The 12,858-nt window shown below is 37.1% G+C and overlaps 8 protein-coding genes across 8 annotated transcripts; 7 read left to right on the top strand and 1 right to left on the bottom strand.

Annotated features, from left to right (window-relative positions):
• Nucleotides 1-80: 80 nt before the first annotated feature.
• FDP41_006158 (uncharacterized protein) lies at nucleotides 81-3,828 on the top strand (the record flags this gene model as incomplete). The annotated part of the gene is made up of 3 exons (XM_044709762.1): nucleotides 81-524; nucleotides 606-893; nucleotides 946-3,828. 3 exons carry the CDS (start codon nucleotides 81-83, stop codon nucleotides 3,826-3,828), a joined length of 3,615 nt encoding a protein of 1,204 aa, XP_044559397.1.
• A 293-nt stretch (nucleotides 3,829-4,121) lies between these two features.
• Nucleotides 4,122-4,928, top strand: FDP41_006157 (uncharacterized protein; the record flags this gene model as incomplete). The annotated part of the gene is made up of 4 exons (XM_044709761.1): nucleotides 4,122-4,247; nucleotides 4,390-4,454; nucleotides 4,566-4,719; nucleotides 4,803-4,928. The coding sequence occupies 4 exons, from the start codon at nucleotides 4,122-4,124 to the stop codon at nucleotides 4,926-4,928; spliced, it is 471 nt and encodes a 156-aa protein (XP_044559396.1).
• A 226-nt stretch (nucleotides 4,929-5,154) lies between these two features.
• Nucleotides 5,155-5,463, top strand: FDP41_006156 (uncharacterized protein; the record flags this gene model as incomplete). Its single annotated transcript, XM_044709760.1, has 1 exon — nucleotides 5,155-5,463. One exon carries the CDS (start codon nucleotides 5,155-5,157, stop codon nucleotides 5,461-5,463), a length of 309 nt encoding a protein of 102 aa, XP_044559395.1.
• A 155-nt stretch (nucleotides 5,464-5,618) lies between these two features.
• On the bottom strand, nucleotides 5,619-6,671 carry FDP41_006155 (uncharacterized protein; the record flags this gene model as incomplete). Its single annotated transcript, XM_044709759.1, has 1 exon — nucleotides 5,619-6,671. The coding sequence occupies one exon, from the start codon at nucleotides 6,669-6,671 to the stop codon at nucleotides 5,619-5,621; it is 1,053 nt and encodes a 350-aa protein (XP_044559394.1).
• Nucleotides 6,672-6,897: 226 nt separating this feature from the next.
• On the top strand, nucleotides 6,898-8,103 carry FDP41_006154 (uncharacterized protein; the record flags this gene model as incomplete). Its single annotated transcript, XM_044709758.1, has 1 exon — nucleotides 6,898-8,103. The coding sequence occupies one exon, from the start codon at nucleotides 6,898-6,900 to the stop codon at nucleotides 8,101-8,103; it is 1,206 nt and encodes a 401-aa protein (XP_044559393.1).
• Nucleotides 8,104-8,638: 535 nt separating this feature from the next.
• On the top strand, nucleotides 8,639-8,980 carry FDP41_006153 (uncharacterized protein; the record flags this gene model as incomplete). The annotated part of the gene is made up of 1 exon (XM_044709757.1): nucleotides 8,639-8,980. The coding sequence occupies one exon, from the start codon at nucleotides 8,639-8,641 to the stop codon at nucleotides 8,978-8,980; it is 342 nt and encodes a 113-aa protein (XP_044559392.1).
• Nucleotides 8,981-9,119: 139 nt separating this feature from the next.
• Nucleotides 9,120-11,262, top strand: FDP41_006152 (uncharacterized protein; the record flags this gene model as incomplete). The annotated part of the gene is made up of 2 exons (XM_044709756.1): nucleotides 9,120-9,700; nucleotides 9,933-11,262. The coding sequence occupies 2 exons, from the start codon at nucleotides 9,120-9,122 to the stop codon at nucleotides 11,260-11,262; spliced, it is 1,911 nt and encodes a 636-aa protein (XP_044559391.1).
• A 675-nt stretch (nucleotides 11,263-11,937) lies between these two features.
• FDP41_006151 (uncharacterized protein) lies at nucleotides 11,938-12,711 on the top strand (the record flags this gene model as incomplete). The annotated part of the gene is made up of 1 exon (XM_044709755.1): nucleotides 11,938-12,711. The coding sequence occupies one exon, from the start codon at nucleotides 11,938-11,940 to the stop codon at nucleotides 12,709-12,711; it is 774 nt and encodes a 257-aa protein (XP_044559390.1).
• Nucleotides 12,712-12,858: the final 147 nt, after the last annotated feature.

The raw sequence follows: 12,858 nt of genomic DNA, 5'->3' as shown, positions 1-12,858 counted from the left end.
TCGTGAGAGGAAGGTGATCATTAATAAGTCTGGAGAAAGATTTTTGAGAGGCGCCAAAATTTACAACTGCAGCGAAAAAAATGAGTGGTAATCCAACGGGTATCCTTTCGTCAAGTTTTCTGACATCCTCGACATCAATCCGATTACCGAACACGATCAATAGCAACAACAATAATAATAATAGAAGAGTCAAATACAACTTCTTTCATCGGTTAGATAATGTGTCAACAGGATCTAATCAGGAGGAGCCCGAAAGTTTAATTGAAATTATGGAAAGAGAAGAGGAGCGAGCAAAAGAAGAAGAGGAGAAGAGAAAGCATTTCGAAGAGATCCAAAAATTGAAGGAGGAAATGGAAAGGCGAAAAATATTGAAAGAGGAATTACGGAATATGAGAGAAAAGCGAAAACAAAAAAGAGAGAAGAGAATTGCCATGAAAGTATTACTGCTCATGAATGATGAAAGAGCACGAGAGTTAAAGCCTCAATTTTTAGAGTTTAAGCATGGAAAATTGTCTCGTTATGATGTATGTTTCAAATTAACTCGAGTTAATTTAAAATCGAGCCAGCAATTGTATCACAATGGTTATTGACGATGAATTTTACAGTTCATGGCCGTCATGAAAGACTTTGTTTTAAAGTATTCAGAAGAGGATTTTGGTTCTCTGGCTGAACCTCCAGTAAACACTATGGACGACGACACTGGTGCAGGATTAACATATACGGAATATTTTCAAAACTCGTCGGAGGATGAACGAAATTTAGTGCTTAATTTATGTGAGCTATTTAATGAGATCGATTTTGCAGGAGAAAAATACATTACATGGGATGATTTCATGTCCTATTTACTTGATGCTGTATCAGATCAAACGACGAAGGAAGATCAAATCAAAGAGGTAAGGATTTTCAGAAGAATATGCACTGAAAAAAAATTCCATTCCACTACAGTACGGCCTTTCATTCGCTTCTCCTGGAACAGAAATTGATGATGCCATCAAGAAAGTTTGCTACTTTGAAAATTGGGACAAAATTGTGACTTGTGGTAAAACGAAACGATGCAGAATATATGAGGCAAGTGATCTCTCAGTGGTGGCGTCACTTCCAGATCATGATGGAGCCATTCTACATGCCGAATATTTACCAAACCCTTTCGATATTCTTGTGACCAGTTCTGCAGATTTATCAATGCGCTTTTGGAATGCATCACGTCTAGAGTTTGATCTTGAATACATGGAGCAGCTCGATGCCACACAGACAGCTCTAAAGTTTTATCCCAGAAACAATATTTTATTTAGTGCCTCTAGAACAGGAGATCTGACCTATTGGATTCATGGAACTCCCCCAAATGATTACAGGAAGAAGACGCACTTGGAAAAGATGGTTGGAATTGGAAATACTCCAAAGTACCAAAAGCAACAAAATCAAAATAACTCAAAAGAAATATTCTATCAGAGTAGAAGGGTCAACGTTCATAGTGATGTTATAACTGACATGATTACACTTCCAAATGATAATAGATTGGTCACATCTTCTCTCGATTCTACCATTAAAATTTTCGACATTGAAAAGGAGGTCAAGGTAAAGGAATTTCTTGGACATACCAAGGGCGTGGTTTCCATTGCTTGGAAGAATGAGTACCATTTTCTGATAAGTGCAGGTGCCGAACGTGAGCCTCTGGTTTGGATTGCCAACGTCGAAAATCGATCTCCATTTCGATTGAGAGATCAAAGAAGTCCACATCAGCACTCATTGATTGGAGTTTGGGCCGTACCAAACACTCCACAAATTATTAGCGCAGACCATAGAGGTTTAATTAAGATTTGGGACATTAGAACGCATAGATGCTCTCAAACCATTTATACGGAGCAAAATGTTCCCAAGACTGATTTCCAACACTTTTACCTTAATTCATTCACTTATGTGCCACCTCGCAAACAGATTGTCACAGCTGGAAGAACTTTAAAAGTATATGAGTATGAACGAACCGAAAAACCAAAAGGCTCTGATGATTATCCTATCTTTTGCGCTCTTTACAATCCAACAAACTTTCACTTCATGACATGTTCAAGAAAAGGAGTGAAAATATGGGATGCACTCAGTGGAGCATGTTCAAAAACCTTCAGAGACTTGGCGAGCTGTGACATTACGACAGCATGCATCGATGATAGAGGAAGAAAATTCATTGTAGGGACTCACGTTGGAGAAATTATGGCGTTCAATTTTACCAATGCAAGTCTAGTGAAAACAATACCACTATTCGACTCTGAAATTACAAGTATTACATACTGTGACGATGGCTCCAAATGCATCGTGGCTACCTCTGCCGAAGGAGAAGTCGCAGCTGTTTTGGATAGACCAAATTACGAAACCAGAGTTTTTAAGCATACACACAAGCATGAAGCCAAGTGTTGTTCTTTCTCGAGAACTTACGCACTCACTGTGACAGGAGATTCAGCATCAAATTGCTACATTTGGGACATGAAAAATTATTCAAAAATTGCAGAAATTAAGGTCCAAGGTGGAGAGATTACTGCTCTTTGTTTTATGGGAGTGTTACCTGCTTTTATAGCTGCAGAAAACACAGGACGCCTCATCATGTACACAACACGACCTTTCTATTCACCTAATATCGCAATCCTTCAGTGGTACAATGAATCCAAGTGCTCAGATAGCAGTCCGAAAAAAGAGGAGGAAGATACTATCATCCATTCTGAAACCACCCCATTCATTACTGAAAATCCTTCCTTGACTATAACTCCTTGTTCTTCTCGAGGCCTGAGATCTGAATATATCATGCAACTTGACAAACCCCAAAAAGAGGAAAACGGTTTTGTAAATAATTACCCTGTAACTGCACTCGAGTATGATTTTAACACGAACCGGTTGATCACTGGTGACGAAAAAGGCTACATTTGCATTTACAACATGGAACCCATCATTGAGACAGCTCAAATAAGACTCTCTTCCAGAATACTCTCGAACCACAAAGTTCCATTAAGCGAGGTTGCCAAAATGAAACCTGAGAAAGTGGCACAATGGAAAGCACACAACGAGGCTGTCACAAAAATTCAAGCCATACGAGAACCAAATTGTATCATCACTTCCTCTCTTGACTGCTGTTCCATGATTTGGACTATGGAGGGAGAATTGATGGACTCTCTCAGGCAGGAAACCAAGGAGTGGAATGACACTGAGTTTGACAAGATCATGGATGATACCTCGATCAATAACCCAAAACCATTCAATTTCCCTATCAACCTCGAAGAACGTCGTAAAGAAGATGCTCTCACCGTTTCAGGTGTCATTGAGAAAATTACGAAACAGCTTCGATTAATTGGCATTTGGAAATCCACCTCCAAGGAAAGAAAACATACCAAAAAAGACGTCAATTCATTGCTTCATCAATTGGAGAGGACAGTGTCACAGGGTTCATTTTCTTTCAGTTTTAGGAGGAGTCCCCTCGCTAGTCCCTCCGTCTCTTCCACTCTTGTACAGAGCGGCACTTTATTCACTGCTGCCCTGGACAAGAGTCGCCAACAACCATCCTCTCAAGTGAAAACCAAAAGTGAACCACCTGAATTACAATTCAGAGTGCCACCTATCAATCCACGCTCCACATCTCCAATAGCTACATTGTCTCCCATTCCTTCCTGCACACCCAATAACCAAATGTTCCTTAAACGAAAACCTCAAAACCAACGTTACGAATCCTCACGAGAGTCGGCTGCAGACTCTCCCAACATTTTCATTGAGAGACGTCCGAACACAACAAGTTCCGTCAGTAAGGCAAGAAAAAAACCTGTCATGTCCATCTCTGGAATGAATCGATAGATACTACTGCATATGTCACTAATGATCGAAAATGATTGAGAATGTTGTTCATCATTGATGCATGCCGAGGTTTTTTTGAAAAGCATTCAATTTGGTCAAACAGAGTCAAAGAGTGGATTTCTTTTCAATCCAAACGTGTTGGTTCTTTTCAGTGCCATCTCTCAGAAAAATACTTCATTGGGAAATTATCATAACACAACATTCACATGTCCATTTTAGGAAAACTTAGAAATAGCTATTACACAGACCATAAAAGGTCTTTTGGGAAAGCCATCAAAAAACAACACAAAAAAATGGCCACACGATCAATCCCTCAAACCTGTGCTGAACTTAAATCCACTACTTCCCACTCCGTGCTCATCACTGTTACACCAGATACTCATCTAGATAAATGTTTGATGGCTATGGTTGAAAATGATGTAAGTGTTTAAATTTTTCAAATCTGGATTTTACTCAACTTACATTTCTGTAATTGTTTGTATTAAATCCATGTCCCCATACAAAAAATTGTAAAAACTGCACGGATCAATTCCAAATGATGGAATGATATTTCAACAACAGGTAAGACACTTGATTGTTGTTGAGAGCGAGCAAAGCAAGAAAATTGTGGGACTTATTTCCGAACGGTAAGTCATCGGAACTGTTTATTCCGAACGTGAGTCGCAAATCTGACTGGTTTAAAATTCATTCAACACTTTATGTGTTGGAAATATATTCATTAAATTCTGTTCGCATAGAGATATCCGTCTTGCCATCGGAAGTCCCCTCATTCACAAAGATATGGACATTAAGCAAGAAATTGATGAATTTGCCAAGCAACTTGCATCCACCATCATGACCAGATCTGTAATCTCTGTTAGAGAGAATGATACTGTTTTAGAGGCTGCAAAGGTATGTCTTGATCTATTTGATGACAATGAAGTGGTTGATGAATCCTTCTATTGTTCGTACCATTCAAATACATGACCAACTAGATGATGAGAGTATCGAGAATTGGAGCTTTGCCTATTGTTGACAATAATGATAACGTTGTTGGTATTATTACACGTACTGACATGTTGGATCAATTGATTCGAGTATTGGATCAAGAACAACAGTAATTTTAATGAGTGGTTTTAGTATAATGCATGAAAATACTAAATAAATTGCAATTTCCTGCTAATAGTTTAGCACTGGTCAAGTAGCGAATTCTTCTTTCACAATTAGGAAATGCATTTCAAAACATTACAAGTTTACTTTTGTGGGTTTTTACCTTTTTCATTTCGCAGCAAGCATCGCCCAAATTTTAATCGCTAAAAAAAACCGAACAACAACTGTGCCCTCATCATGGTCAACACTCGCAAAAACGAAGATATCCCAGATTTTCTTATCAACGATCCAAAACCCTCAAAACAGAAATCCAAACTTACGGTTTTAGTCAAGGACCCTTACAGCGCCACTGTGTCGAACGAAGGTACACTCCAGGAAAAGGAGTTGTCTCAGCTGCAGAAAGGTGTAAAAGAAGTGAAGGACATCTTTGTGGGACCAACGAAGGAGAAAGAAATTAAGCAAGATGAGTCACAGTCGTCATCAGGGTTGTTGGGAACTGTGCTGGGCTTTATCACTGGTTCCAACGTTAAAGAAGAGGAAAAATAATACCATCCAAAATTAAATTAGAATGTGAAAGTATCTGATTTAACTAATTTACAATGTTGAAATTAAAGAAATAAATAGTTTCACGTTAAATTTGTACATCAGAAAGAGAATATGACGTCCATATTGAAATACTTCTCGAGCAACCATTACAGCAATTATTTCACAGTCTCACGACGGTCCATATTGTAAGAGTAGATTTTTGCAAATGATTTGGCAGTCTTAAAATTAATGTGCTCATTGCAATGATCTTTTCCCCAATAAATTTTCGAGCATCCTGAGCATTTGAAAAAGCTCGAATAAAGATTATAAACACTAGAATAGACACTGTCCTTAATGGATTCCTTTTCAACTTGGTAGATTGGATGATTGCATTGAATACATATTGTAAATATCCTCTGCTCGTCAAATTCAATTTTGAAAAAGTTGACCACCTCATTAATCATGTCACGAAAATTGCGGCCTTTCACAAAATAATAGACATATCCATCAGTTGGGTAAGAATTGTCGTCACTCAGATTATTGTTACCGTTCTCTTCCTCATCAATTTCTTCAAATTCTTCGAAATCTTCTCTATTAAATTCGAGGCCTTGTTCTCTATAAATCTTTTCCAACTCCTCCATTTCTCTTTCATGATCACGAGAAACGTCACCCTTCAAAGCATCTGATCTCCCTTGTTGTTGATTTAATAATTTCCTTTCTTGGTACTTTTTCTTTTTCAATTCATTTTCTTTCCTTTGATATCCGAGTTGATTAATCAATGTTCTATTTTTGGTTAATATTATTCTGTTCTCTGTTCGAGCAATGTACAACATGTAGTTAGTATTCATGTTAGCGTCATAAAAAGCATCTCCTCCCATCATTCTAATGTGCTTTGCAACTCTTCCTAAGGTTGCATCACAAATGAACTTCAATTCAATTCCCTTTTTTCGGAGAATACTCTCTGGTACGTAGTATTCATCAAACTTTTTCGGTTTTTTCACTCTCTTTTTTGATTCAAGATCTGATGATGCATCATTAGAATCAGTGGATGATGAGGCTTTAGTTTGTTCTTCCATTTCATCCACAGATTGATTATCCTTGTTCATTGTATTCCGAGTATCTTCCTCATCGGAATGGACACTACTCGTTGAAGATGACGATGATTCATACGACTCGTCATCTTTGAACGTTGAACAAACGTTCTTGTTATTCCGTTCTTCTTTCGTCATTTTTTTTAATTTTGGAATCTTTTTTTCTTCAATCATGAAATTGCATCAATGCAGTTTTTCTGTTCATTCAATAAATGCTCACGAAAGAAAGCGTAGCGAATACTAATGTAGCCAAATGCAACAGCATTTCAATGCAGGTAGAAGGTTGGTGAACATGTGATTTTTGAAAAGTTGTTGAAAAGTTGCAAAATAATTAAAAAACCAAAATAATTTAAAAACAAAAAAAATGCCTTTTCATGACGATGAGGATGACGATGTGATGGATATTTCATCATCTTCCCGAAGTCAATCATCCTCCTCACAGCAGAAAAAGACGGTCGTATATGATGCCTCTCGATTATTAGCAAAACCTTCCGTAACTGCCTCCTCATCGGGAGGAGCATCATCCGCCAGCGGCAGTAATACTCTCTCCTCACAACCACCAAGGCTTCAATCCATACTTCCCCCGAGAAATATTGATAAACCAACACAACATTATAAAACGAGTTCAACGAGTATGAATTTTACACCTAATTTTAAACCCAAACCGATCAAAACGGAAGACTCCTCGAAAGATGATATTAATTTGGATGTTTTTATGGGACAAGCCGCTAATCAAACTGGAAAACGAAAACCAACCTATAACAAACCAAGTACTAAAGCTATCATGAACAAGGCTACTACTTTCAATTTGGTCACGGGAATCACACCGAGTGCAAGTTTTTCATCGGGATTTGGTGGTATGGATATTGGTGGTTTTGATGCTGTACATACATCAACAAGTGGAATGAATTTAACAGCAAGCGGTTTTGAGACTCCAAAAGAGGGCGAGGATGATGATGCCATGATGGAACGAGAATTGAATAGGAGGAAAAATTTATTTAAAGGAATTAAACAACCTCCAACTGTTTTACCATTCAATGAGGAGGCCTTTCTGAGGGCAGAGGCACAACGAGCCCAATCAGTTGAGAGATATGCTATTGAGGATTCGATCGATGAACTTCAACAAAGTCTATTTAGGAGTAATGGAGAGGCACTAATGTCTGAAGATCAATTATTCTTCATTCAACTTCCTTCTAAAATCCCATACATGGATGCAGCTGAAAGAAAACGTCAACAAGCTCAGGAAAAGAAGGCTGTATCGACAAGTGTCGACGATGCCGAAAATATTTGGACACAACCCTTTGAAAATACTCTTGCTAAAGTGCCAAGTGGCCTCGTTGGAGAAATGGTAATTTACAAGAGTGGAAAAGTGAAATTGAAACTAGGAGATGTTCTGTTAGATGTATTTCCAGGCAGTGAATTTAGTTTTCCTGAACATGTTGCCTGTATAGATATTGCAGATAAAGATAAGCAAGGTAATTGCCACATTCTTGGAAATATTGCAAAAAGATTTTCATGTGTACCTGACGTGGATTATTTATTGAGCCGAGAAGAAACAACCAAACCTTAAATAACCTCTATAAAACTTTTATTTATAACACAACGTCTATGAAAGGAACTGATCAGTTCTGATATGAACATTTCACAAATCAAGTTTGAGTCAATAACAAAGAGTCTCACTACAACAACACGCAATAAGAGTGTGAAAACCATGGAAGGACCTCAACCACAAAGCTCTGATACCGCCAACCTGGCTGTTCTTTTGGGGAAAAACTTCATTTGAAATTCAATCACTTTCATTTCGATCGACTTTCTTTGACCGTTTCTTTCGAATATAAAATGGAATTCGAAAAAAAATTCTCAATTCACAAACACATGAAGCGCTTGCTTTTCCACACGAACCACCACGGTCGACCACATTTTTCAACAACAGTTCTCGCTCGAGCATCAACGGCATTATTAAAACAACAATACAACAACAACAACAGGTTGGAATCCATACAAGAAATTATTGTCGTGATATTTGTTGTTCTCCAACTCCATTCAACAAATCAACAACCATCCAATTCAATGATGATGATTCAACGAAAATGATGAAAAAAGTAATGCCAAACAACAACCAACCATTATTCAATACAACAACAACAACAACAACTACAACAACCTTTGGCCAAAAACGTTCCTACACCACCACTACCAATGGGTTAAAGGAAAAAGAAACATCCTCCACCAAACAACAACAACAACAGACGACTGTTCCTCTCAATTTGATTGATTACGAGAGTTGGAATGTCGAACAAATGACATCCATGTTGACTTCCCCTGATTATATGGGTGGTGCTGGGTTATCAGTGGATCTAAACCTTTCTATGATATTCATTTTGATGGCTCATCTCTCCGAACCATTGTTGAAGATATTAAGAAGAAAGATGAATATTTTGCCTTAAATCAACTCGAGAAGATGTTTCAAGACAGAGGTTTTCGAATGACTTGTCCACTTTCCAATGCTTGTCAAACTGTTGTATTTTGGGTGTCAAAGAAGATGAAAATATTCACTGTTCCTTATCAGTTTATTTTGAAAACTTTATGCAAACTCATTCAAGAAACGAAAAAGAATCTGTATTCAAGTTCAATGAGATAATGAAACAGTTTCAACTCGACAAGTCTTATTCTCCAATTTATTTGTACCAGAAAGAGGAAACAAATGACACGACTCCATCCTTATCTTGTGATTTAGGTCCTACATTTCCAGCAAACAAGTATGATGAATATTATGAATTTATCACCTTAAGGGGTATTGTACATCCATTGTTGGCATTAATAGAAGCACCTGGAACTGGAAAAACTCACTTTGCGTATCATTTAATTTCGAAAGGATATACTGTGTTAATGATACCTCCATCTCACAAATCTATCTTATTGAACTCAATGCAAACAGTATTTAACGATCCAAAAACCAGTTCTAGTTTGGGAGGGTCATTAGATTGGGAAATATCTCATTTCATCCGTTCATACATGATTGTGGCAGATATTATTATTCGTAATATGGCTAAATTGGAAACTAAGGATAGCATTGAAAAGACTAATCTGTATTTGTTTAAATACATCTTGAATGGAGGTTTCAAAATGGTAGAAGAGGCTTTTAGAAATAGATATCTCCAATTAAGGTATTCTCCACAATTAGAAAAACTTGTATTTTTTTTTTGACGACGCTCACAAGTTTAATGACTTTGAGGGCAAAATTCCTCTAAAATTAAGAAATGTCGACAAATGCAACTTATTAACTCTCCTCACTTCAAAATTGAGAGATTATGGCAGAGTAGTATTAACAACAAACTTTGCAAGGGTTCTTAAAAGGAAAATTGAAATGAAAATATCTTGGGATTATTCTAAACAAAGGTATGAAATGTTTTCATACCACTTTACAACACCACTGTCAATACTTGATGCCAAACAAGTGACAAATTTTTTAGACATGTTTATTGATACGAGTAGAAAAGGTCACAAGAATCCAGATCTTTGGAAGCTTGTTGCAACATTTTTACAAGGTCCAATTGGACGATGTGAGGAATTTCTTCAACAATTATATCTAGAGTTGCAGAAACCTTCAACACCTAGATCTTTTACAGAGTTGATATATTCAAATCTTTGCACTCTCGTTTTTAACAGAAGTCAGAAAAGTTATAGACAAGAAAAAATTGACACACCTTTATACAAGAGTTTGTTTTACAGATTGGCCTTGCTTGGAGAGGCAAATTTTGCTTTGGTTGAATCAATTGTATCATGTTTTGACGAGGAAAACGCTTCCAAGCTCTTGTTAAAACATGGATTGAGTTTCACTTATGATGATACTAACAAGATATATAAGATTGTCAGTCCAATAGAAAGGATGAGATTATTGAAGACTCTTCAACAAGAGGGATCGAACAGTGATTTGTTTTTAAATGCTCACAAGCAATTGAATCAAATTCATGATGTTTCACCTCTCTCTGAAGTTGCTGCTGTATATTTTGTTTTGAACCATTTTGAATTCTTTAAACAACAATTCCCAGGGACTTATTTGCAAAACTATGATTTGCCAGCAAAGTATTATGTTGAAGATTCAGAAATTTCCCAAATTTCATCACTCCTCATTAACACAATACACTGCAATATGAAAGAATTTCAAACAGACCATTATCCTTTAACTGGAAATAATGACCTTTTACCACAATTTCTAGTCCGTTCATACCTTAATGCAGGACCTGATGTGTTGGGAATGTTAATACGTTCTTCAAATATTGACTATGGTACATTTCCTTTATGCATTCCAATTGTTGCAGCAGTAACAAGGAAAACAGGAGACGATACACAATTCAAGAAGAACTATGCGACAACTGATCTTTCTAATTTGAATGATAAAAATTTGGCAACGAGTAGCTCCCCATCAACGAATGACCTTGCCCTGAATGAAAGAAATTCCTTGAACTCAGCTATTACTGATATTATGAAAGCAGGAAACATGTTGAGAATATTATTTCATCCAAATGAAACTTTTGACACTCCTCTCAGTGAAAGGATTCCACAATACGATCATGAGGATGCACCGCAAATAGTTTTCTCTGATCATGCAGTCCTCACCAAGAAGGGACATTGCATTTATGAAATTTCGAAAAACAATTCAGAATGGAAAAATTATCTCCACAACAATAACTTGTCTGTTGTTGGTGATATGTTTAATGATCAATAACCATGCATGATTTAAGAAGAACACCTGCAGCAAAAATTGAATCAATAATTGTTTTAAATTTGCGATGGCCCAATTTTCATTATCAGATTATTTTGCCACCAAACGCCCATCTACAATCTCCTCCACAACAAGTCTTCATGAAAAACGTTCAACATGGACCATGTGGAATGGTGCATGTAGAGAAAGAAGAAAGGCAAAATATAAAAGTTTGGACATGTTTGACAATCAATGAATACAGAAATGAAAGGTAGCAAAACATTCAAGGAAACAAGTCACGAACGTCCATTCGAGATAAATGAGAGGCATGGCATGATCTACCAAAACACAAATTTTCAAAATGCACAACAATTTAAGAGGACTGCACTTGCAGAAATTGCCAATCGCTGGGATTTTTTTGTCCGACTCAAAAACAAGGCATTTTTGGCAGTTTTTGCAGGTTGGCATTTTATGTGTCCTAAATTGCTGTGGATCTGTAGCTTCAAATTAAAGTCATGAAATTTATCAATCCATCACAACTCGTCACATTTTGAATTCGTCATTCACCATAACAATGCCAACATAGTCAAGCCAATTATCTGTGGCTAGCTTATCAATTTCAATAAGGTCAGCTCAGTAAAAATAATATTATAAATATTTTAATTGACAACTTGTGTCGAAACTGCTCTCACAAAAAAAATGTCATCACTTCTCACATTCCTTCTCATTTCCATTCTCTCTTCCTGTTATCTCTATTACCTCATCGTGGTGAGATTGGAGAGCTTTTCACCTCATTCCCGAATTGTCCCCTACAAGGAAGAAGGTTTCTGTGGAATGGATGGCCATTATTATGACAACAACATGTCCAACAACACATCCTCTCCTCATCATAACATGATGAAAAAGATGATGATGCATCGCGGACCCTGTGGTATTTGTTCCAATCCACACGATTACGAAATTTACAAGAATACACGTTTGACCTTGACACGAACGGCCACTTTTTGTGCCACTTTGTATTTAGTGTTGGGAGAAACGACGAGTCGACTCTGCATGAAACATCTCACCCACATGACGGATGCTTGTGTCGAGTGTTGGATTTCGAATATTCAATGCACAACGGCACAGTGTGCTCCGGTGTGTGTCAAGTATTTTGTGAAGAAGGTGTGGTCCGAGATGATCAAGATGATGATGAATGGTTTTCATTCTTCTCAACAAGAAGAAGAATTTCCGAATGATCAGGATGATCGAGAAGAAGAACAATCAATGAATCATGTGGATGATGTTCCTAATACTGATGGCAAACAAGTGAGAAGAGGGAGGATGAAAAAAGTAAAATTGAATTCTTGTTATGAATGTGATGAAATTCAATGTGGACCTGCGTTTAAAACGTGTTCGGGATTGAATCGACGAAATGCTGGTTTTGTGACGGATATTGAAAGACCAGAGGAGGAAATTTGGAAAGGACACTAATCATCATCACTGTGAACTCCACAAGAATGATTTGGAGAGAAAGATTCTTTTGATTTTATTAAAGATTTTGTGATGAGGGGAAGGATGGAATAGAATTTTTTGGCGCCAAAAATTTACAACGAAATTTCGTTAGAAAAAATTGACTCG

Source organism: Naegleria fowleri (assembly GCF_008403515.1).
Source record: "Naegleria fowleri strain ATCC 30894 chromosome Unknown tig51, whole genome shotgun sequence".
Classification (NCBI taxonomy): Eukaryota; Heterolobosea; class Eutetramitea; order Acrasida; family Naegleriidae; genus Naegleria; species Naegleria fowleri.
This window is presented reverse-complemented; position numbering and strand designations above follow the sequence as displayed.